Source organism: Artemia sp. Qi Xiang Cuo, chromosome 6, assembly GCF_049724085.1.
Source record: "Artemia sp. Qi Xiang Cuo chromosome 6, ASM4972408v1, whole genome shotgun sequence".
NCBI classification, from domain to species: Eukaryota; Metazoa; Arthropoda; class Branchiopoda; order Anostraca; family Artemiidae; genus Artemia; species Artemia sp. Qi Xiang Cuo.
Genome location: NC_142799.1, coordinates 15,175,748 through 15,201,352, shown reverse-complemented (window position 1 = coordinate 15,201,352; position 25,605 = coordinate 15,175,748). Strand labels below are relative to the sequence as shown.

The following is a 25,605-nucleotide window of genomic DNA, read 5'->3' as shown; positions in this document are numbered from 1 at the left end:
GATAGTGATAAAACGGAGGGACTCGTAAAACTGACCTGATAGTGGTGCTGAGCGTGTCTCCGGCAAATTATCCCGAATACTTGCAATTCTTAATGATGGTGATGAAACGGAGGGACTCGTCAAACTGACCTGCTATTAGCGTTGAGGTTGTCTCTAGTAGATTATCCTGAGTATTTACAATTCTCAACGATAGTGATAAAACGGTGGGACTCGTCAAACTGTCCTGATAGCGGTTCTGAGCGTGTCTCTGGCAAATTTATGCCGAGTATTTACAATTCTTACTGATGATGATGAAACGGAGGGACTCGTCAAACTGACCTGCTAGTGGCCTAGAGCGTGTGTTTGGCAAATTATTTGCCAAATATCCCCAGTATTGTTGTTGAGCATGTCTCTGGTAAATTATCCCAGTATTTGCATTTCTTAATGATGGTGATGAAACGGAGGGACTCGTCAAACTGACCTTCTAGTGGCCTAGAGTGTGTGTTTGGCAAATTATCCCGAATATTCGCAATTCTTAATGACGGTGATGAAACGGAGGGACTCGTCAAACTCACCTGCTATTGGAGTTGAGCGTGTGTCTGGCAGATTATCCCGAGTATTCGCAATTCTTAACGATAGTGATGAAACGGAGGGACTTGGCAAACTGACCTGCTAGTGGCCTAGAGCGTGTGTTTGGCAAATTATCCCCAATATTTTCAATTCTTAATGACGGTGATGAAACGGAGGGACTCGTCGAACTGACCTCCTATTTGCGTTGAGCGTGTCTCTGGCAAATTATCCCGAGTATTTGCAATTCTTAATGATGGTGATGAGACGGAGGGACTCGTCAAACTGACCTGCTATTTGTGTTGAGCGTGTCTCTGGAAAATTATCCCGAATACTTGCAATTCTTAATGATGGTGATGAAACGGAGGGACTCGTCAAACTGACCTGCTATTAGCGTTGAGGTTGTCTCTAGTAGAGTATCCTGAGTATTTACAATTCTTAACGATAGTGATAAAACGGAGGGACTCATCAAACTGACCTGATAGCGGTGTTGAGCATGTCTCTGGCAAATTATCCCGAGTATTTGCAATTCTTAATGATGGTGATGAAACGGAGGGACTCGCCAAACTGACCTGCTATTTGCGTTCAACGTGTATCTGGCAAATTATCCCGAAGACTTGCAATTCTTAATGATGGTGATGAGACGGAGGGACTCGTCAAACTGACCTGCTATTAGCGTTGAGGTTGTCTCTAGTAGATTATCCTGAGTATTTACAATTCTTAACGATAGTAATAAAACGGAGGGACTCGTCAAACTGTCCTGATAGCGGTTCTGAGCGTGTCTCTAGCAAATTTATGCCGAGTATTTACAATTCTTACTGATGATGATGAAACGGAGGGACTCGTCAAACTGACCTTCTAGTGGCCTAGAGCGTGTGTTTGGCAAATTATCCCGAATATTTGTAATTCTTAATGACGGTAATGAAACGGAGGGATTCGTCAAACTGACATGCTATTGGCGTTGAGCGAGTCTCTGGCAGATTATCCTGAGTATTCGCAATTCTTAACGATAGTGATGAAACGGAGGGACTCGTCAAACTGACCTGCTATTAGCGTTGAGGTTGTCTCTAGTAGATTATCCTGAGTATTTACAATTCCTAACGATAGTGATAAAACGGAGGGACTCGTCAAACTGACCAGTTAGTGGTTCTGAGCGGGTCTCTGGCAAATTTATGCCAAGTATTTGCAATTCTTAATGCTGATGATGAAACGGAGGGACTCGTCAAACTGACCTGCTATTAGCGTTGAGGGTGTCTCTAGCAGGTTATCCTGAGTATTTACAATTCTGAACGATAGTGATAAAACGGAGGGACTCGTCAAACTGACCTGATAGCGGTGCTGAGCGTGTCTCTGGCAAATTATTCCGAATACTTGCAATTCTTAATAATGGTGATGAAACGGAGGGACTCGTCAAACTGACCTGCTATTAGCGTTGAGGTTGTCTGTAGTAGATTATCCTTTGTATTTACAATTCTTAACAATAGTGATGAAACGGAGGGACTTGTCAAACTGACTTATAGCGGTGCTGAGCGTGTCTCTGGCAAATTTATGCCGAGTATTTTCAATTCTTAATGATGATGGAACTGAGGGACTCTTCAAACTGACCTGCTAATGGCCTAGAGCGTGTGTTTGGCAAATTATCCCGAATATTTGTAATTCTTAATGACGATGATGAAACGGAGGGACTCGTCATACTGACCTGCTATTTGCGTTGAGCGTGTCTCTGGCAAATTATCCGGAATACTTGCAATTCTTAATGATTGTGATGAAACGGAGGGACTCGTGAAACTGACCTGCTATTAGCGTTGTGGTTGTCTCTAGCAGATTATCCTGAGTATTTACAATTCTTAACGATAGTGATAACACAGAGGGACTCGTCAAACTGATCTGATAGCGGTACTTAGCGTGTCTCGGGTAAATTGTCCCGAATACTTGCAATTCTTAATGATGGTGATGAAACGGAGGGACTCGTCAAACTGACCTGGTATTAGCGCTGAGGTTGTCTCTAGTAGAGCATCCTGAGTATTTACAATTCTTAACGATAGTGATAAAACGGAGGGACTTGTCAAACTGACCTGATAGCGGTGCTGAGCGTGTCTCAGGCAAATTTATGCCGAATATTTGCAATTCTTAATAATGATGATGAAACGGAGCGACTCGTCAAACTGACCTGCTAGTGGCCTAGAGCATGTGTTTGGCAAATTATCCCGAATATTTGCAATTCTTAATGACGGTGATGAAACGGAGGAACTCGTCAAACTAACCTGCTATTGGCGTTGAGCGTGTCACTGGCAGATTATGCCGAATATTCGCAATTCTTAACGATAGGGATGAAACGGAGGGACTCGTCAAACTGACCTCCTAGCGGTGCTGAGTGTGTCTCTGGCAGACTATCCCGAATATTTGCAATTCTTAATGATGGTGATGAAACGGAGGAACTTGTCAAACTGACCCGCTAATGGCGTTGAGCGTGTCTCTGGCTGATTATCCCGAGTATTTCCAACTCTTAATGATGATGATGAAACAGAGGGACTTATCAAACTGACCTGCTAGTCGCATTGGGAGTGTCTCTGGCAAATTATCCCACTTGCAACTCTTAATGATGGTGATGGATTGCACGAATATGTCAGGCTGTCCTGCTATTGGCGTTGAGTGTGTCCTTGGCATATTATCCCGAGTATTTGCAATTCTTAATGATGGTGATGAAACGGAGGGGCTCGTCAAACTGACCCGCTATTTGCGTTGAGCATGTCTCTGGCAAATTATCCCGAGTACCTGCAATTCTTAATGATGGTGATGAAACGGAGGGACTCGTCAAACTGACCTGCTTTTTGCCTTAAGCGTTTCTCTGGCAAATTATCCCGAGTACTTTCAACTCTTAATGGTGGTGATGAAACGGAGGGACTCGTCAAACTGACCTGCTATTTGCGTTGAGCTTGTCTCTGGCAAATTATCCTGAGTACTTGCAATTTTTAATGATGGTCATGAAACGGAGGGACTCGTCAAACTGACCTGCTAGTGGTGTTGAGCATGTCTCTGGCAAATTATTCCGAGTATTTACAATTCTTAATGATGGTGATGAAACGGAGGGACTAGTCAAACTCAACTGCTATTTGCGTTGAGCGTGTCTCTGGCAAATTATCCCGAATACTTGCAATTCTTAATGGTGGTCATGAAACGGAGGGACTCGTCAAACTGACCTGCTATTTGCGTTGAGCATGTCTCTGGCAAATTATCGCAAATACTTGGAATTCTTAATGTAGGTATATCAATCTAGTTATAACCAATACGGTGCTTGGTCATAAAATGGCTCATAAGGTAACATGGTATTCACGTGATGGTAAGACAGCAAACCTTATTGATTATATTATAGTAAACCGAAGACTGGCAGGATCAATACAAGATACTAGGGTATATAGGAGTGCTGTTATTGATGTTAAAAGTAATGATCACCATTTAGTAGTGTTAAAGGTTAACTTAAAGCTGAAATTTTGGAAGGATACCTGCCTCCTGGAAAGCTATGAAGTTAGTTTACTTCATGCTCAGATTTTGAGAGGAACTTTCAAGGAACAGTTGAATACTAAACTTGAGGGTTTTAATTTTGATAATGTGGAAGATGGTTGGAATAATTTTAGAAAAATAATTTGTGAAGTTGCTGAAGGTTTATTAGGGAAGAAAGCTAGAACTGCAGCTAAGAATATTAGTGAAAAAGCTTTATGTTTGATAGAAAGGAGAAAGTACTTGTACAAGAATTATCTGAGTGATAGATCGTATGAAAATAAAAGAAATTTAAAGAAAGTGGAGAAAGCATTAAATTATGAACTAAGGAGGTGTGAAGTGGAGGCCATGTATAAAATTGCCGAGTATCTGGAAGATGCAGCTAGGCGGCATAATAGTAAAATATTGTACTGGCATGGTAATAAATTGAGAGGGAGTAGTCAATGCGGACTTATCCCAGTTAAAGATAGGAATGGGGTGACAATTAGTGATAAGGAAAAAACTAAAGCGAGATGGGCCGAACATTTTGAGAATTTGCTTAACCGAGATAGAGTTGCAGGAAAAAATATAGAGGAAAATGAAAAATTTGTGATGCTTTGGATGTGAAGGAAGTTTTGTTTTGTAAGGAGGAATTGGCGACAGTACTAAAAGGATTAAAAAATAATAAGCTTCCAGGTGCTGACTGGTCATTTAACTATTCTATCAGATTTTGTGACTATTATGCCAGAAATAATTTACTTATGATTCTGAGTATTATTTTTTAAAAAGGGGAAGTACTTATCGATTTTAGTAAAACCTTAATTAAGCCACTTTGTAAGAAAGGTAATAAAAGTGAGTATGGTAATTATCAAGGCATCATCCTAGTCCTCGTTGGTTGTAGCCAACTTAGTATTGTGATACTTTTTAAACTGAGAGATGCCGTAGACAAAATTTCGAGAAAAGAATAGTGTATTTTTAGGAAAAGCTGGTGTTGCGGCGGCCACATTCTCATCCTTTGACTAATAATTGAAAAGTGGCCGAGTTTTCTAACACCTTTGGTCCTCAGTTTTATAGATTATGAGCAAGCGTTCGATTCTGTTGATAGAAGAGCTTTAGCAAAGATCTTGTCCTTGTATGGCATACCAGACAAATACATTAAAGTGATTAGTGCTATGTACGAAAATATCATTAGTGCAGTTAAGGTAGGAAATTAGATTATAGCTGGTTTCGTATTGAATCAGGAGTTAAGCAGGATTATGTTCTATCCACCTTTATATGAATTTTTTTGATGGACTTTGTTTTAAGGAGCACAGGAAAGGCAATGGGAGACCAGGGAATCAATTGGGGAGGAAAAAGTCTCCTGGACTTGGATTATGCTGATGATTTAAGCATCCTAGATGAAAGTGTGAGCAAAATGAATGAAGTTTTAGAGGTTTTGCGAGCTCAGGGTGCTAGAAATGGTTTGAAAATTAATGTTTGGAAGACTAAGTCACTAAGGCTAGGAATAAGTGAAGATGAAAAGGGGACGTTGGGTAATGAAAAGATTTATCAGGTGGGCAGCTTCACTTACCTTGGTAGTATTATTAGTAAAGATGGTGGGAGCAGTGAAGATGTTAAAAATAGAATATCCAAGGCTCAGGGTGTTTTTTCACAGTTAAAAAAAGTCTGTAAGAATAGGAAGATAAGTCTGCAAACCAAGATTAGAATATTAGAAGCTACAGTGATGACAGTGGTCAAATATGGCTCTGAAGCTTGGGCGCTCCTAAAAGTGGAGGTAGATTTGCTAGACGTTTTCCAGAGAAATTGCTGAAGGATTCTTCTGGACACTTGACTGACTGACCGTGTGTCAAACCGTAGGATGTACAAAAAATTCGGTTCAGTACCGCTTTCTAGGGCTCTAATAAAAGACAGGTTGTGGTGCCTAGGGCATGTTATGCGGATGAAGGATGACGGGTTGCCGAAGATTGTTCTTTTCGGCCAACCATCTAGGGCTAAACGGAAAGAAAGATGTCCCCGTCTGAGATGAGCAGGACAACATAGAAAAAGATTTAAAGGAAATGGGAATTTCTTGGGAGGGTGTAAAAGGGAAGGCTTTAATAGATTGGGGTGGAGGAGGAGCGTGCGTAGCTGTGTTGGCCTCAGGCGGCTTGGTGCTGCGGTGAGTTGTTAGTAGTAGATAGTAGTTAATGACGGTGGTAAAACGGAGGGACTCGTCAAACTGACCTGCTAATGGCGTTGAGCGTGTCTCTGGCTGATTATCCCGAGTTTTTCCAACTCTTAATGATGATGATGAAACGGAGGGACTTATCAAACTGACCTGCTAGTCCCATTGGGAGTGTCTCTGGCAAATCATCCCGAGTACTTGCAACTCTTAATGATGGTGACAAAGCGAACGAACTTTTCAAGCTGTCCTGCTATTGGCGTTGAGTGTGTCCTTGGCATATTATTCCGAGTATTTGCATTTCTTAACAAATTATCCGGACAAATTGTTTCCCGCAAATTATCTTTTGTTTCCTTGTGTGAGATAACCTTTGTTTAGAAAGTGATTGCATTATGTTGGACTGTGGAGTCCATCTTTTTGGACAATGGATCAAGAGTACAGAATCCCTATGGTCAGTAGCGTTAATTCACGATCAATCAATGTTGGATCATCAATGCTGGAGGGGAACTGTATTTTTCAATTTCTAGGGGGTTAAAATTTGTCGTTTTTCCTATATTTTTCTCAATGAAAGTTCCAAAAAGCGTTTTTCGATGAAAATGCCCCATGAACGGTATTTCTGAAAATCTGAAAAGGGGTAGAAAATCTAGAACCCCTCCCAACTACCACCATTGCCTTAAATACATCTCATGGGGAAAAGGTTAACGAAGAAGAGATGAAAGGAACAGTTGAAAACTTTAATTGGTCTAAGCGTTGTTTGAATTTTCTGTTGAGGCTAGGTCACTTTGCTGCACCATTGGTTTGAGTTTCGATTTACAGATTTGAAAAAATTGAGAGGACGTATTTTTACAGCAGTAAGTTTGAGCCCTCCCCCCACACACTGGGATTTTTGCGATTCTACGCCCGCTCCCTTATTTTCCCATATAATTCCTGTACAATTCGCCTGTTTTTCTGGATTATTTGTTCTATAACCATAATTGTGTTTTAAACCCGTCAAATAAGAATTTTTTTAGGAATAAAAAAAAGGGGGAAGATGGTTAGTGTAAGTCATTTTGAAATTCGATATACCTAACCCAATACCACTATCCATTACCTTGTTTAGCTGAACATGACACATATTTTCCCATAAAAAAATTTTGATCATTTACTGGACTGACTATGTATTGTGTATTTTTTAGATTCATTCCCTTGTGAAGACGATTACCTTCGAGTTAAACTACTCTTAAAAACTCCGTTGGAGCTTCATGATATTAAACGGAAGGCTGTTTTAAGGCGGTATGAAAATTTGACTGAATTCTTACACGATGTTCAGACTGTGATGCATAATGCTGCTGTTTATCATGGAGGTGAGAACTAGGACAATTTTTAGAATATTGACAATTGAACCGTTCAGTGCTCAAATTCACCAAGTCCATAAAATAATCAACAGTAATTTTGAAAGAAGATTTACCGCTAGTTTTGCTTTTTTTAACGCTATTCTTCTGCAAACAAATGCTAGTTTTGATTTTATAGCGTTATTATTCTACAAACAGATGCTAGTTTTGATTTTATAACGCTATTCTTCTGCAAACAAATGCTGGTTTTGATTTTATTGCGTTATTATTCTACAAACACATGCTAGTTTTGCTTTTTTTTAACGCTATTCTTCTGCAAACAAATGCTAGTTTTGATTTTATAGCGTTATTATTCTACAAACACATGCTATTTTTGATTTTATAACGCTATTCTTCTGCAAACAAATGCTGGTTTTGATTTTATTGCGTTATTATTCTACAAACTCATGCTAGTTTTGCTTTTTTTAACGCTATTCTTCTGCAAACAAATGCTAGTTTTGATTTTATAGCGTTATTATTCTACAAACAAATGCTAGTTTTGATTTTATAACGCTATTCTTCTGCAAACAAATGCTGGTTTTGATTTTATTGCGTTATTATTCTACAAACGCATGCTAGTTTTGCTTTTTTTAACGCTATTCTTCTGCAAACAAATGCTCGTTTTGATTTTATAGCGTTATTATTCTACAAACACATGCTAGTTTTGATTTTTTAACGCTATTCTTCTGCAAACAAATGCTGGTTTTGATTTTATTGCGTTATTATTCTACAAACAAATGCTAGTTTTGATTTTATAGGGCTATTCTTCTGCAAACAAATGCTGGTTTTGATTTTGTAGCGCTATTTTTCTGCAAACAAATGCTGGTTTTGATTTTATAGCGCAATTCTTCTGCAAACAAGTGCTAGTTTTGATTTTATAGTGCTATTCTTCTCCAAACAAATGCTAGTTTTGATTTTATAACGCTATTCTTCTGCAAATAAATACTGGTTTTGATCTTATAGCGCTATTCTTCTGCAAAAAAAAAAATGCTAGTTTTGATTTTATAGGGATAGTCTTCTGCAGACAAATGCTGGTTTTGATTTTATAGCGCCATTCTTCTGCAAACAAGTGCTAGTTTTGATTTTATAGCGCTGTTCTTCTGCAAACAAATGCTAGTTTTGATTTTATAGGGATATTCTTCTGCAAACAAATGCTGGTTTTGATTTTATAGCGCTATTCTTCTGCAAACAAAATGATGGTTTTGATTTTATAGCGCTATTCTACTGCAAACAAATGCTAGTTTTGATTTTATAAGGCTATTCATCAGCAAACAAATGCTGGTTTTGATTTTGTAGCGCTATTCTTCTGCAAACAAATGCTGGTTTTGATTTTATAGCGCTATTGTTCTGCAAACAAATGCTAGTATTGATTTTATAGGGATATTCTTCTGCAACCAGTTCTAGTTTGGATTTTATAGCGCTATTCTTCTGCAAACAAATGCTAGTTTGGACTTTGTAGCGCTATTCTTCCGGTAGTAAAAAGGGAAAAAAGCTTAGGAACTGTGGATTTTCCTAATGTACTCGAATATGGACAATGTTTCAAGAGCATTTTAGTATGTAAATGGTCAAATTAAATTTAAAGAGGGTTAGATGAATAATATAAATAGCAAGTGTTTAAAGACAATACGTTCTTTGTCATTTTTGGTGTTGATCCTTAGTTCAAAGGAATATTCTTGTCCCTACTCAAACTTAAGGGCGTTTTGACGCTAAAACCTTTAAGAAAAAAGTCTTATCTATTTAAATAGGGTTTATAGGTAATTCATAGGTAAATATAGGCAAAAATAAACATCTTAGCAGATGTTTGTTCTCCAATGGTGAACAGCATTTTAGTTAATGCTGGTCCGCCCACAAGCGATATCCCCTCCAGGAGCCTACCGGAGCTATTATTAAAAACTACAATTTTTTCCAACGGGGGGGATAAGCTGTATGAGGGGAGGGGGGTTGAAAACTAAGCGGGAGACTTTATAGAAAAGTCAAATGGAAGCAGTGATCTTTCTTCTGGCAAAAAATGGAAAATTCCACATTTTCGTAGATAGGAGCGTGTTTAGAGACACGAGGGAGAAAAAAAAAGTTATTTTTCTCCTAATCAGTTTGGTTTTTTGAGTGGTTGATCAACAGAGCAAGCAGTGACTTTTGCCAATAGTAGCCAAAACTCTAAAAAAGGACTAAAAACTCTTAAAAAGGGATAAAAATATATACACTGAAATAATTGTTTTTTTATGGTAATTCTAAATTCGTTAAGTTTAGAGTTACACACCGAAAGTTCCGAACCTAGTTCAGAGGAAATTTATACCTATTTTAATTATACCTATTTTAACTACCTATTAGAAGTAAAAAACACTTAAGGTTTATTACTAGAAAACATTTGCTGCTTATAGTATGGACTTTCAGGTCCTTACTATCAAAAAACTTGTGTGGCAAAAAGTTAAAATGTTGAAATGCCGAGGCCAAAATCTTGCTTTTGATTGGTTATAACCAATTTGATGTCATGCTTAATTTTACCACTTGTGCTCAGTATTAGAGGAGTTGAAATTCAAAACAAGCAGATGTGACGAAGCAATTATTTTATCTTTCAAAACGCGGTATATCTACTGATGACGGTCACTGCCCATGTGACCAAAATATACAATATTTTTTGTGAATTATCACTGTCTAATAAAAAGGATTTATCCCTATTTGAAATTTTATTTATCGTCATGAAGGCAGTGTGGTCTTCGAAATTATCTACTGGATACTGCTTGAAATGGAAATAGAAATATTAGATAGTTAGAAATACTTGGAAATAGAAAAATATAGAGAGAGAGGCGTACCTCTTCGATTTTATTTATTACTGATTTTGTTATATTTTGTATATATTATTTTCTTATTACTGATTTTATTATTTTCTTCCCATTGATTTTATTAAAACATTATATTTTATATATATTATTTTATTATTACTGATTTTATTATATTCTTCCCATTGATTTTATTAAATTATTTATTAATGATTTTATTATATTTTATATATATTATTTTATTATTACTGATTTTATTATATTCTTCCCAATGATTTTATTAAATCATTTATTAATGATTTTATTATATGTTATATATATTGTTCTATTATTACTGATTTTATCATATTCTTCCCAATCAGCTCCATAGTATTGACTATCTGCTAGGTCAACACTTGAAGTGACTTGCTAAAGCCAAGTATTTAGTGAGTAATTCCTTCTGGAAGCCATAATCCTACCATGAAATGTATTATGAACTTAATAATAATAAATAAGTAAATTTGAATCCCAGTTTGAAATTTAGGAAGTAATGGCACATGAACCCATTCTTTCGAACAAACTGTCTAAGCTAACAAGGACGGATAACGCTAGGAGTGACTATTTTTGCCCGAAAATGTGCCTTTTTGATTCTAGTGCGCAGGAGCGCTAACTTACGGGGGGGGGGGGGAGGGGTCAAATTTCCGCCTAGATTTTCAAAAATACCACTTTTGGTATCTACATTTAAAAAAAGCCAAATTCTCCCCTTTATATTTTGAAAAATATATTTTTTTCATCTTCTTCTAGAAAAGAGACAAAAAAAATCCGGCCCTACCCCTTACATTTTTGCGAATTGGTGTCCCTGCTAATATGACTCCTTATGCTTATTTGAAGTATCAGAGTTTTCTGTCGCCCGTAAATTTTTGCAATTATTTTTAGTTTTTTTTTTGTTCCAAATTTGGGTGTTTGAACTAAAAAACTAGTTTACTAGTCTACTAATGGGGTTTTAAATAATGAGGAAAAAATATTATCAGATTTTAGACGTCATGAAATGTCTTTGTCTAGTTTTTTTTGGAAATCTTTTTCGTTCAGTTTTTGGTATTTTAGATTAAAAAAAAACTTAAAAATACTCTTGTACAAGTGCGAATGTGGACGGTGGAGAGATAATATTTTTCTTTCTAGTGTAAAGGGCTTTATTAAGATTACATATTTTAGTTCTTCTGCCCAAAGATAGTTCCTTAGTGTAATTATCATTACTGCATTTAAGTGTCATCTTATTTGCATTCCAAAAGAAGGAGAATAGATTTCTAAGAAATTACAAAATAATTTTTGGGTGAAATTCTAGACGAGTTACTTTTCGCTATCTTGGAAAGTGGTTAGGTTAGGAAAATGAATCTTTCGGGGATGGAGATACAGACCAAAGTATGTCCTGGGAAGGTATTCTGAAGTACCTACCTCCACTCCTTCTCCGTCTAGAGAGCACTGACCTTTGATGACCTATAAAAATCTCTATTTTATAAAAATGAAACCTTGCAAAATCGATCTTCTGCTTAAATGAAGTACCAGAAAAGTACATTAAGTTTCACAACTTTGCTCAATCCCAATTTATGAAGTTTAAAAGATCTGCAAATACATTTCTTAAATTCAGAAAAAAAAACACATTGACATGGTTTAAAATTTTACTTAAATAACAGAAATTGTATTTTCAAAACTAAAACCAGAGAAAAAGAAACTAAAAATTAAGGTATAATGTTGTTTTGTCAAAATTCCAATAGATCAAGTAGGCAAATTTCTAAGACATAGTAATCAGAAGAGGGTTAACATAGTTGCTTGGCAATACCTTCCCGGAGTGTGCTTTTGGCCCTGGATTCAATACTGAAAGTTTCATTTTCCTAACCTAACCACTATCCAAGATAGCAAAAAGTAGCTCGTCTAGAATTTCACCAAATTGTCTCATTTAGTTTTATTTGCTAAATTCAAAACCTTTCTAGATTTACAATAGTAATATTAGTTTTTTTTGTAACTTTTTTAAAGCTGATGAATTCGTTAACTTTCCGTAAAAATCAAATTTGAAGTTTTCGCTAAAGCCAACTTCAAAAATCAATGCACAAAAAATCGATGTTAAAAAGGAAAGCTATCCTTTCCATTGAATTACTTTTAGAAAATTTCATTGCACTCGTTGTTGAAAAAGTTTCATGTTGGAAAAAAAAGAAGAAAAATAATGACAAAAAAACTATGATTGATGGAAAAATTGTGTTTAATTTTTGACTTCGGTTTAGATACATCTATTAGAATAATTTTTATCGTAAAAAGAAAAAAAAGAATCTTTAGATGAATAATGTTTATCGCCAGGTTCTGGATCCACCTCTGTACTTAATTCAAAGAAATTAATCTTTAGCTGAAAAAGGATGAAAAAAAAACATATTTGCTTAAATTAGCTTAAGAAAACATCATATTTCTGTTTAGATTAGAATGACATACAATTAATCTATATACAGGCTGTGTGTGTCTACTGTAACAAGTTATAATATATATTATAATTTATTTCTAATTTATTTATAATTTATTATTTTACTTATAATTTATTATTATATTTATAATTTATTAATAATATATATTATAATTTATGCAATTTATTTACATAATATGATTTATTTCTCTAGTGAATTCGATTTTTGCCGATGCAGCTAGAGCTATGATTCGGGACTGTGCTTATGACATAAATGAGATCAGACAATGTCGATTTTGCTACCAGGTTTCAAACGAAATGAAAACAAAAGATTGGTTCTGTGAGCCGTGCTATCCCAAGCATGAACTTGTTTTTGCAAAACAAAAAGGATATTCATTTTGGCCAGCTAAGGTGAGTTAGATTTCTGATCTTCAATTAAGATCTCTGTCTTTGAGCAGTCCTTATTCTTAAAAAAAGCGTTCAATAGTTTACGGAGAAATACGCTGGACTAGATTTGGAGATTAGATTTTGGACACTTCACCCCCTTAAAACAACGTAAGTTTTATAGGTTCGGTTTTTCTCATCATATTGGGCCTTTGGTATGTTTAAAAAAATACTTTTTTTCGAAATTACGTGTTGTTCTGTTTTCTCACTAACCGAAATAGTTCGAAATCAGAGCCTTTGATATCAATATTTTTTTCGATGCCTAACACATTGTTCCTTTTACATATAACTTCTTCATAATATAAGTCGAAAGACCTAAATACATTTTTCAGTTATTCCGCTCTCCGGGTAAATTTGTGATGACTAACATACTTACTCACTTTAGTTTTAGCGAGAATCAGATGAAGGCAAGGCCGTATCCAGGAGGGTAGGAGTTTGAACTCCCCCCGAAATTTTTTTCCGAGTCATAAAAATGCAAAATCGTATATAAACAAATTCTTGATATTTTTTGAAAAGTTTTTAGCTACCCCCCCCCCACAAAAAAGAAAAGAAATTCGGTCAGTCTTTGCCCTATCTCTGGTCATAAGTCCAGAAACCCTCTCATATAGCACCTTAACGTACGGATACACACTTTACCGTAACGTGGTAAGATCAGACCTTACCACCTTTTGAATTGCTACAACCAATCTTTAGTCAGTTCTTATATCTTTTTTTCCTATATAGGAAAAGAGGAGATAGAAATCTCATAAGAGTTTTCAGTAAAGCTTCACTGTTGTATTACAGAGAGCACAGATTGTCTTATTCAAGGAATTATTTTCAAAGGGCACCTATAAGTAGGAGGTAGTCTCTATACTTCGTCTTTACACCACCACCCCATTTGTTGTTAAAAGGGCTCTTTTACCAAAAAAAGTTCTGATATTATTTTATAAATTGCAATTTCTGATTTCTTCATCGATGCCACAATAAATTACTTTTCCATTAAATTAAATTAGTTAACAATTTTATATTAAACCAAAAATAGTTCAGGGAAGTCACTTATCCAGGATAGCCCTTGGACGCTTTGTAGATAACAGCATTGGCATGCAGAGATATAAACCTCATGAAGGTTTCCAATAATATACAAAACTGTATAGGTCGTATTGCTTCTGTATCACAGAGAGTACAGATTATGTGTGATCAATTTGAGAACTGAAGGGTACTGCGGTCAGGGTTGCCATCCTTAGTGATTTATCTCTATTTCTACTGATTTTCATATTGCCTAAACACGAAATTCACTAAATCAGAACATACATCAGTAGAATACTGAAGGAAATCACTAAATCAACCAAAAATAACTAAAATCTAGTGATTCATTTTCTTACTTGATGGCACCCTTGACTGAGGTTGCATCAGATATTACATGTGGTCAACATGAGATTATATGTAGTCGACATGAGAGCACTGAGATTGTATTAGTTATAAAACACTGGATTTAAGCCAGAATTGAATAAGGTAACTATGTGTTTGTGGGTTGTATTATACCTCTATGACATGATTTCTTCTTAATTAAGTGTAATTAAGTAAGATTAGACTTAATTAAGTCTAATTCTTAAGTGTACTTTATATTTGCAGGTGATAAAAAAAATACAAAACTCGTATGATGTGAGGTTCTTTGGAGGTCAACATGAAAGAGCCACCATTGACCATAGTAACATTCGACCTATAGACACAGACCTTCCAAGTTTAAAAGTGAGTCTCTTTTGCATACTTGTAGGTTTTGTGTTCTTTTTTAGAGTTTCACGTTGCAACTGTCAACCTGCTACTTGTAACATCGTAAACCAATATAGGTCATTGCTTGATTTTACTCATCAACTATGATCGCTAGGTTACCCTACAAGTAGTGTTATGCTATTAAGTTTGTATCACAGTTTATAGACAGTAAGCTTATCGCAGATCATTTCTGGTCATCGTGAACAAAAAGCTCCTCCCACTTCTTTCTGCCTTAGCTTGTTTAGCCTGTTGCTGAATATACCAGTAAGCTTATCGCAGATCATTTCTGGTCATCGTGAACAAAAAGCTCCTCCCACTTCTTTCTGCCTTAGCCTGTTTAGCCTGTTTCTTTCCACTCGCACCCCTGTCCGGGTTTTTATAATGGGAGAGATAGAGAATGATCATACTGCTATATTCTGTCTACTGTGGTTTGTATTAAGGTGTGTTAATAGTAGCTTGCATTAATAGTACATCAAGTAGTATTAGTCTATTTTATTTTTATTATTTTTTTATTTCCTTATGTAGAGTTTGGAGCGTGTAGAGTTTGGTCTGAAATAATAATAATAAAGATTAATAAATAAAAAAAAAGAAATAATAATAATAATTAGACGGCTACTAAGTAGTTTTAAGAATTATAAAAGGATATAGATTGGTTCTTGGTTTTGCTCATAAACTGCGGTCGCTGAGATATCATTCTAGGAGCCTACTCTATTTAGGCTAATTTTGTTTGCATATAACAAAACTGTGGAAACATTGATGAAATTCAGGTTTATGCAGAAAAGAATAGAAAAAATGTTCAATCTTACGCCACTGTTCTATCAGGAAGGGAGGGTAGTGGTCTCTTTTGAGGGAAGGGATGTGTATAGATATTGCTGCCCACGGGTCTGATTCAGAGGGAAACGAGTTTATAGACTTCTGTTTTTCAATGTCTCTAAGGGGTTTCCTCTCCCTGTTTCCAGGAATATGTGAATATACATAGGTGTTTACAGTTTTGATCTTTCTCAGAGAATTTTTATGGTATATGGGGAGCAGGTCAATATAGATAGAAAAATCCTGCGTTTGGGATGCTTGTTTCAATCTTTTCTGGGATGAGGAGGACTGTCCATCGCATTGATGTCTAGGGTAGAAGATTTCTTCCTTTTTTTGCATGCAGTTTTGTTTATGTATATACTGACATATCTGAATTTTTAAGACCCTGCCGCTTAAGAAAGAAAACATGTTGGTGGGCTGTCACCTCACTGTTGTGTTTATGTCTCTGAGGCTCTATCTTTACTCGAATGACAGATTGTCTCTTTAACCCTGTAAACGTTTCGTTAACATCACTAAACATTGTATGATGAAGCCAGGAAAAGTCAAGAATTTGGACAATTAAGGAGATCCGTGTCTGTGTAAATCTATATTAAAATAAAGGGAGGAGCAATTTAGTTATTCCACTTCCTAGAATTTTTATTTTTTGTTCATGACGACTTTGATCGAACTGGGTCAAACCTATATTTCATCAGACACAGAATTGTAATGTGTATTCTCCCCAAAATTTTTGCATATTCTGTTTGGAGAGTATGAACTTTGTAGTCTTTGTATATTTTGGCTGTTTTCTTTTGTGAATGTGAGATGATGTTAAATTTGCAATTGCAATTTTTTGTGAGCTATTCATTATTCAGCGGGATAAATTCCCCTGTCAGGAGTCAAATTGACCAAATGTGCGTTTTATTTTATTTATATTTTCCATAGAAGGTGCTTGAAAGACGGAGATACGAAAGGGGGGCGTGAAAAAGAAAAAGAGCTTGAATGTAATTCAAGCTGTAAGCATAGGTATGGCCAGAATTTTGTTTGGGGAAGATCTTTGTTTTACACAGTGAGCAAAGCTTTATATGGCATTTTGATTAAATAATTTGTTTAGATAGGTGGAAGAGGAAGGGGGGGGGGGGTCATCGAAACTTGGCTACACAATTAGCTTGAGGTTCCTAGCCGAGTGGTTGGTGCTCTTGATTTGGAATCCTTTGTTCGAAGGGCGGGGGTTAGATTCCTGGCGTGGCCGACTATTTGGTTTAAGACGGGAGTCAGTGGCGTGACTATGTAAGCTCAGCCAGAGTAATCCCAGCTCTAAATGCGTGCCTAGAGAAATCTGGGGAAGGTAAGCAGGAACGGTGTATGAAAGCACAGGATGGCCCCCAACCCCCGCTGCACTTTTTGGCTGAAAGACCTTGAAATGGAGATCAGCCCCGCCGGTTTGGACTTAAGGGTCTTGTGCCGCATTCTTTACCTTTACCTTTTTTTTAGCTGGAGGGTATTTTTCTTCTAAAGCTGTTCCATTACTTTAAGAACGTAATAAAATTTTTTTGACTTTTCATCCAGATAAAAAAGACGGCGTTGTGGACGAAGGCATATCAAGAATTGAAATTACACCAAGAGATGCTTGTTAAGGCGCCCACTGAACCTACAGAACCCGATGGTGACGATGAACCAATCCCTTCTGACGAAGAAGAGGTATTTTTTTTATTCTGTCACTAACGAAAGGGTTGTGAGCTGTGTGAATTATTAACTTGTCACAATCACTCTCAGACACTGAACAATCACTTGCCTGAATTGTTCTATAGTTACTCTCACTGTTTTAGCCCGCTTGATCAATCTGGAATAATTTCTAAGAACGCCCAAATGCTTTACAACTAAAGCTTTGCGATTAAAGGATAAGCTATTCTCCTAGAATGACCCACAAATAAAGGTTAATTCTGGTCAATCATCTCTCGAGTTCAGTGTAAAAAACCCTTATGCCATTTTGCATTAATATGGGTTTTCCACTCACTCCTCACCGCTTGATTCTACTGTCGATTGTGTCAATAAAACATTATTTTAAAGCACATTTTCTTACATCAACAAAACCCTCGTTTTCATTTGTATATTACCTGTTTGATCTGATAGAAACCAGAATGAATAGGATCAACCAATGAAAAGTCTATCGTATAAAGCCCTGTTTGCTTTTGGCGTTTTACGACGAAACGAAAAGCAAATCAACCACTGAAAGCAGGCCAAAAGTGAACTTTTAAGCTATTGCAATGGAAGTGACTTTCTTTTTGGCTTATTTGTTCTGCTTTTCGTCTGTGACACTCCAAATGAAATATTTCGAAGACTAATGGAGAAAACTACTCTCTCGATTGCTAGTTAGTCTGGCGTTTTGCCCGTGAAAATTTTTGGGGAAACTCTACAGTTAACAATTGAGGGATTCTATAGTTGTAATGTAAATTGTAAAAGGTCGCAATATAGTTTCAAGTTCCGTTGTAAAAGTTGCAATTTCAAAGTGCATTGAAAACCAGTTCCTTCACGTCATTTTGCAAAAAGGTCGTCTAGAATGGGATGGGAAAAGGTCGGAGTAGTCAAAGGCAAAATGATTTTTTTTTTAATCAGGGTCTTAGACCTACTGTTGATAAGTGGGCGCAATAACCTTTGGAGCGGTATCTTAATCCCTTCCTGGGAGGTGGTAAAGTGTGAAGGTTGGAATTGACTGTAGTGAAGGAAGAGCGTGTGCGGGTTTTTTGGCCTCAGGTGGCTTGGTGCTGCAGTAAGTTATTAATAGTAGTTGTATTTTGCAAATAGTATTTAAACTGTAGTATTCGAGCCTTTATTTTGTGAAAAGTTGTACTGTTTAGTCGTTTGGAATATTGAATGAAAAATATGAGTGTGCAGAGAAGGACTGGGGGATAGAATGAATATTTTAAATTACAGAAAACAGGTATATAGAAGAATGAAATCCATATAAGAGAGACAAAGTAAAATAGGATTACTAAAAGAGCCACCCGAAAACGCCAACAGTACATAAATACACCCTGGAGTACGCCCACTAAAGGAACAGTACACACTAGTTTGGTTTCCCTGAGAAATTTGGAATTTTGTGAGCAGCCTACAGCTGTAACTTTTGTCGAAAAGACAAGATACATCTATTATTCGACTCATTAATTTCAGGTATATCCATACACTGATTTAAGACTTGCTTTTTTAATCTTGACTTGCTTTAAACAAGGAAAATTTTCTTAGTTTTAAATGTTTCTGAAAAACTTTTTCAGTCTAAAAAGAAATACAAACCATATTCTAAAAGTGTAACATGGTGAACGAATAAAGCTGAATCTCAGCTTCATTTATGCGTATGTTTTATGCTGCTCGTCTGATAGATGCCTATTTTTTATTCTTTAAAATAAAAGAATAGCCTATTTTATTTTTTATGTCTGTAAGTCCTTTATTTCATGCACTTCTGTTCACCTATTGATGCTGAACAATTATATAAGCTGTCGACGGACGTTAGCTTCAGTTACTTGAAATCTTTCATAATTACCTTATAGTCGGTGAATGCTTAGTTTATATCTTCCAAGTTTGTAGTTTCGTAGGGTTAGGGTCAATTTTATGAACATATTCAGAATCATCCATCAAACTGATAATGCATACCCCAGTATGTTCTTCAGATTTTCGCATTACAGATCTACTAAACAACAGCTTTACAAGTTGTATCCCCCAGAAGTGAATAGAAGAATCGACTCGAACAGTTTTTGTTTGTCGAGTTTGTGACCGTTGGAATCAACTTTCGGAGGATATTGTATGTTCTAAAAGTTTTGGACGATTTAGGAGCTTAACGATTTAGTCGTTTTTACTAGTATAAATAGGAAGATTCTCGGTTCTGTCTGGAATATGAAGTTTTTGTGTGTTTGTATTTAGTTATATTTGTTACTCCGAGTGCTATATTATATATTTGTATTTATGCGTGACAAGCGAAAGCTTTCTGAGTTGTAGTAATAATGAATAAATATTTCCTGGGGCGTTCCAGATGCGAGGGGTAAATATCATTGTAATATATTGGGGGTGTCGGCCTGCCTCCCCCCAAATTCTAAAATTTTCCGAATTTTCGGGCACTTCTTATTCAAATTATTAACTAATTTTAATACCCGCCCCCTCCTCAGGTCAATCCCCCTCCTCAGGTCAATCCCCCTCTTTTTATCATAATCAATAGTTAGCACTATTCTAACTTGGTTATAGCACCGCCCCATTTAATTTTTCTTGCCAAAAAAATCTATTGCTTGTAAAAAATTACAAAGAAAATTACCTTCTACTTAAAGATCAAACTTTTCTGTCGAACTTAAAAGAATTTCAATGTCATCACTGGAAGGGAAAACTGAATTCTGAAATAAAAACTGAATTGAAAACTCGATAAAAATATTTAAAATGAACGGTAAAACATAAACAAATGTGCGGAAGTTAAAAAAAAAAAATCTAAGCGTCTGACACCACTGCTAAGGTTGAATACGAATACCATTTGTTGCTTTATTTTAAAGTGTATTTTGCCTTTCACTGCCAAGAATGGGATCCAAACTAATATTTTATTCAAGAATTTTCTTCTTAGAAAATTCTATAATTTGTTTTTGCCGCAAAAATTTGGTAGAAACATTGCGCAGCTAAAGACAGAACCAATTATTCAACAAATGACTCGTCTACAGGGAAAGTATTCAGAAATTTTCTTTTTATATTGCTCTGTTTCTTTTTGAGCGTGAAGAATGTATTTTTGCACATCTGTTAATTTTTGCACATGTACCAAATTAAGATTCAATCGGGTGCAATGACTAAATTCTAGAAAACATAGACTCGGTAGGTTTGACCTCTGAACAGCTCGACTCGCATGACGACATAATGATCAGTTATGAAAGCTAAAATATTTCTGCATTTGTTGCTTTTAGCTTATCAGCTTAATTGACTGCTCGAAGTTTTTCGATGCCATGTTTTTACTAATTAAATTAATTACAAAAAAACGAACAATAAAAAGATTTTGCTGTATTTCGCTTTAATTCTCTATTTAAAGATTGATTTTCTTTTTGCCAACTGGCAAATGGAAATATATGTTGATCAGGCAGTTACTAAGGAATTTGTGTTTCCGGTTGACGAATTTGTCGAATAACTAAATATAGACAACTTATATGGCAACTGTGCATTTATATTGAACAGAAACACGTGTCACGATACTTTTGTGTGGGTCCTTTCTCCACCCCTTAAATACATCCCTGATGTTTATGTTTCATATACTGAAGCCTAAATACTAATAGCCTGCAATGAGGTTTGCCCTGCAATTACCTTTGTGTTCTACCTTTTACCTTCTACCAATTACCTTTGTCCTACCTTTGTCATACCTTTGTCAATCTACCTTTGTTTTATTTGAATGTGTCATGTCCTCATTTCTTTCATTTGTTTCTGAACTGAAACAATAAATTTAATATTTGTACTTTACGTGATATTGGTTAGGCAAAAAAGTGATATTTTGGAACGAAATTTGGAAGGGATAAATATGATAAAAAAGGATAATTGATCTTTCAAAAAAAGATACCTAAAGTTATAGAAAAGTCAACAACTAATAATTTGAAGCGTTGAATAATTTAAATAATAAACAAGTTAATGCCTAGGTTAGAGTTTTAGCTATTTCATGATACATACACTTCTTTCCAATTCCAATTTGTTAACAAGATGTTAAGATTAGCCTATATTTTACTCATCCAATTACTTGATTTTTAGCCAGTTTACTGTCAATTAATTGTTCTGTTACTTCTATATTTGCTTATTTCTTTTTTTGCCTTTCATTATAAGAATTCCAGTCGGTTCACTCAAGTTTTTCAATGATTTAGGTTTTAGCATCAAAGCTAGATTGAATTAAATTTAGGTGGCTCTTAAGAAAATTTCATTAGAATAAGGATTGGTGCCGATAATGGTTTCGCTGGAGCGAAGGAGGCTGAAGCTGAGTATGAATTTCGGAAAAAATGTCTAGATAATAATAAACACCGTGATATCCTCCCCTCAGATTTTAACCCTACACGACCAACAAGGGTTGTCCGGGACCAGTCCCGATGCTGGCAAAAATAAAAGCCAAGCATTTGCGGTATGATAGAACGTTTGTTCCCAGTTTCGTGAATGAGTAAAATGTTACCCTCTAAAAAGTAGCATCTTTATTCATGTTTATTTGTGTATTTTTAATGTATTTTTATGTATTAATATGATGTATCTTTATGACACATTGACCAATGATATGTATTTATGACGCACACCGTAATTTGGCAATTGCTATGAAAGTGGTTTTAGAATAAAATGATTTGATTTGAAAGAGACGAAAATATTAGCTTTAGCATAACTTTTTTTTTAAGCCTATTGACTACCTTTTTAAAAAATTGTACTTGAATACATTCTTTATGCTTACACTTAATCAATATCTTAAAAAAAGAAGAAAAAAAAACATTAGAGCTGAAAAAGAGAGAGCGAATTTAATCCTGTTTAAGAAATGATTGTGTTTTTTCTACCGTGGTTCTAAATAAAGTTCTAAAGAGTTCTAAATAAAATCCTGTTTAAGAAATGATTGTTTTTTTCTACAATGGTTCTAAATAAAGCGAACTGAATATTCGCCTATATTTTTTTTTCATTGGGACAGTGACGCGAATTCGTTAAGCGAAATTTGGCTCAAGTTGGGAATTTTGGTTTGTAAGTTCATATTTATAGGAGGAATTGAAAAACTTGGATCTTAGTCCCCCTTTACCATCGCTGTCTCTGACAATATACAACAAAACACCCTCAAAAAAGCCGAAGACTCCCAAGAAGGAAAAGATCCCCAGTTCTCCAGCTCCCACTCCATCCCCAGTTATGTCAGTCCGAAAAGTGCCGCCCAAGAAGATCAAACGGGAATCAATTGCTGAATATATAGTGGAACTAGATGACGATGTTAAGATACCAAAGAAGAAAAAGAAAATTGCCCCAGTGAATGACTCAAGAGTAAGTGTGTCTTGTTTTCAGGGGAACCAATTATCAACTTTTTTTTTTATCTCCTAACCTAATGAAATGTTAGCTTAATGATCTTTTTTTAACAATAAATTGTGGCGAAAAGGGAATTAAGACTTTTTGCATGAATTCTAAAACCAAACACTTATGCTCCAAATTGGATTAAAACTGTAAAAATTAAATTAGAAAATACAAATTTTTACATTAAGACAATTAACACAAAATGAAAAGCAGAATAGTTTAGGATATTTACCAAGGATGAGAGTTTGCTTGAAGCAAGAAAATTTTTGTGGATAATTTTTGGTCCTCTATTGAAAGCTACAAATCAAGTTTGTATTAATATAATTTTGTAATATTATGTAATTATGTAAAATGTAACATTTTGTAATAATAATAAAGTGGGGAATAATAATCAAATAAGATGCCAACTTGGTGTTTAACTGTTGTTTCACAGATAAATTAAAAGAAAAAAAATTCATAGGTAAATTTTTAAATTTTGTGCTCGGATTTCAAATTAATTAGAAACTTTGAAACATAAAACTTTGACTCTTAAGTTATAACTTGCAATAGTTACTAAGTTTAAAGCAGAATATAGTGGGCATACTTCCATAATAATGTAATTTTCTTTTATTATTATTATTATTTTTCCATCTCTAAATTTGGAGGTCTTGTTTACAATGTAGAAAAAACAAGAAATAAATTGGTAAATTGTGTGGAATATAATGGATGAGCCGTAACAATCTTGATATATCGTGTTGGGTACCAAAGAATTTTAAACCTTGTGAATAACTCTGAAATGGTATAACATGGTACTTGGTTTTATAACTTTCGCCGCCTGAGTTTAGGTATTATATACTAAAGTAACTGTAAAGATTAATCGGTCAGGGTCAACATTTAGTCAAAATTGAATTTTGATCAACAGATTTTTGAATTTTGATCAACAAATTTCTGTAATCAGTATCCATTAATAACAAAATAGTAAAAATTACAATTAATTACGACAAATATTAGTTAGTGAAAGTACTTGAAACTATGATTAATTAGTGAAACTCCCAACGTTGATAGGCGTACCCAAAATTAAAGGGCTTCTCTTAGACCTTTGTAATCTAACAGAGGGGCAATTTTAGCAGCGCTTAAGTAGACTCTTTTTCTTTCTATTGATTCTTCTTCTCGTCTCTGAAATTTTTATAAAATAGAAATTCCTTTTAGTTTGCCTCAGTTTTGATTTAAAACCATAAATTGGGTCGTACATTATCAAACTACCCTACTTGTAGGTAACGCTCTTTTACACATTTTAAAAAATGACTAAATTCTTCGGGTTTTGGCAACTTTTTTTTCTTTCTTTCTTTCGTCCTTTATTCTCTTGAATTTATAGTTGTTTCACGCTTTCCTTTCTGATGTGCCTCTTATCTGTAGTTTATATCATTATGTATCTATAAAGTTTTGGTAGTTGTACTTATTTCGTTAGCGGCATTTTTTTACCTGCCACTGAGCCTTGCAAGGGAGAAGACTTAATCATTTTTTTTGCCTGCCACTGAGCAGGCAACCTTTTTACCTGCCACTGAGCCTTGCAAGGGAGAAGACTTAATCACTTTTTTTTCCTAAAGTTTTTTTTTATTTAAATCAATTAATTGATTGGGACCAAGATTGGTACCAAGAAGTTATTTTGAAAAGCTATCAAAAGAGGAAAACAAGAAATACTCCCATTTAGAGTCACCCTTCATCACAGTACTGGAGAAAATTCTTCGTAGCGTTCTTAAGCGGAATCATGGTTAAGCTCTTAACACTGAACATCGGACCCAAAATCAAAGAGCTTCTTTTACATTTTTATGCCACCGCTTGGTAGCCGTCAGTGACATGGGCCACTTGCGCCTATAAATAATAATACTTCTTTAAATAAGATTTGGGAGAATATTCACTCAACGCACTGTACACAAATTTAATTAAAAGTGATTCAACATATCAAATGACAAAACTAATAGTTAATACCAATGAGCTTGTATCAAAAAGACCTTAAAGGCTAGCGACAGCTAGGAAGCAAAAAAGCAAGGATTGCGTTAAAAACATGCTCCTGATTTGTTCTTATCTGAATGAATTCCCTTGTTTCATGTTTGGTTTTCTGTCCTGGTTGAACTTCCTTGGAGTGATTATGCTAGGACTGTGTTATTTAGTTTTAATGGTCACGTATTTATTGTATGTCTTATTTTAATTAATTAATTAATTTATTTATTTTATAACCCAGGTAAAGAACATGAGGCAGAAAAAGAGCAAAGTATATTTTCACAAGGTGCCGTCTACAAAGATTAAGTTATGATTCAACTGCACGAGCATAAGCATTGCGGATCTTACGGTCGGTTCGGGCAGTAAGTAATTTCGAGTTGACTTCAGGGATGTACCAATGGGTAAGCCAAGGTACACAAGCTCCTGCAATGGTACAACATCAGAATCACCAAGTTTACTCTATCAGGGGTTTCAGAACGGCTAAAATTAAATAATAACACTTGAAACTTAGCCGCATTTAAAGAAAGACCAATCTCATTATAATTCTTAGCAATCTCGCTAAAAGATTTTTCCAAACTAGACATAGCCCTACTTAGGTTAAAAGCGTCATCTGGTCAACAAATAGCAGACATACTAAAAGTATACAATATATTTCTAGGTGATGGATTTCCTTGGGCTCTTAGGGTCGCGTTATTATAAATAGTAGGACAGGTTATGGCCCCTTGTTTAATTCACACGGAGTTCTGAAGGAAGAAGCGAGGATTCAATCTTTAAACGTCCACGGAGGTGTCTATACATACAATAAAGAAATTTTGTATTTGTCTGCGCTTTGTTGACGACGGCTCTTAGATACAAAGCCGAAATATT

The 25,605-nt window shown here is 35.4% G+C and overlaps 1 protein-coding gene across 1 annotated transcript in view; it reads left to right on the top strand.

Annotated features, from left to right (window-relative positions):
* The window catches only part of LOC148950903 (zinc finger MYND domain-containing protein 11), a 74,609-nt gene that overhangs the window by 39,688 nt on the left and 9,316 nt on the right, over positions 1-25,605 (top strand). Inside the window, exons 7-11 of the mRNA XM_089090509.1 lie at positions 7,360-7,527; positions 12,971-13,167; positions 14,812-14,928; positions 17,305-17,436; positions 22,462-22,731. Of these exons, the coding sequence (XP_088946635.1) occupies positions 7,360-7,527; positions 12,971-13,167; positions 14,812-14,928; positions 17,305-17,436; positions 22,462-22,731 (884 nt within the window). The remainder of the gene's footprint in view (positions 1-7,359; positions 7,528-12,970; positions 13,168-14,811; positions 14,929-17,304; positions 17,437-22,461; positions 22,732-25,605) is intronic.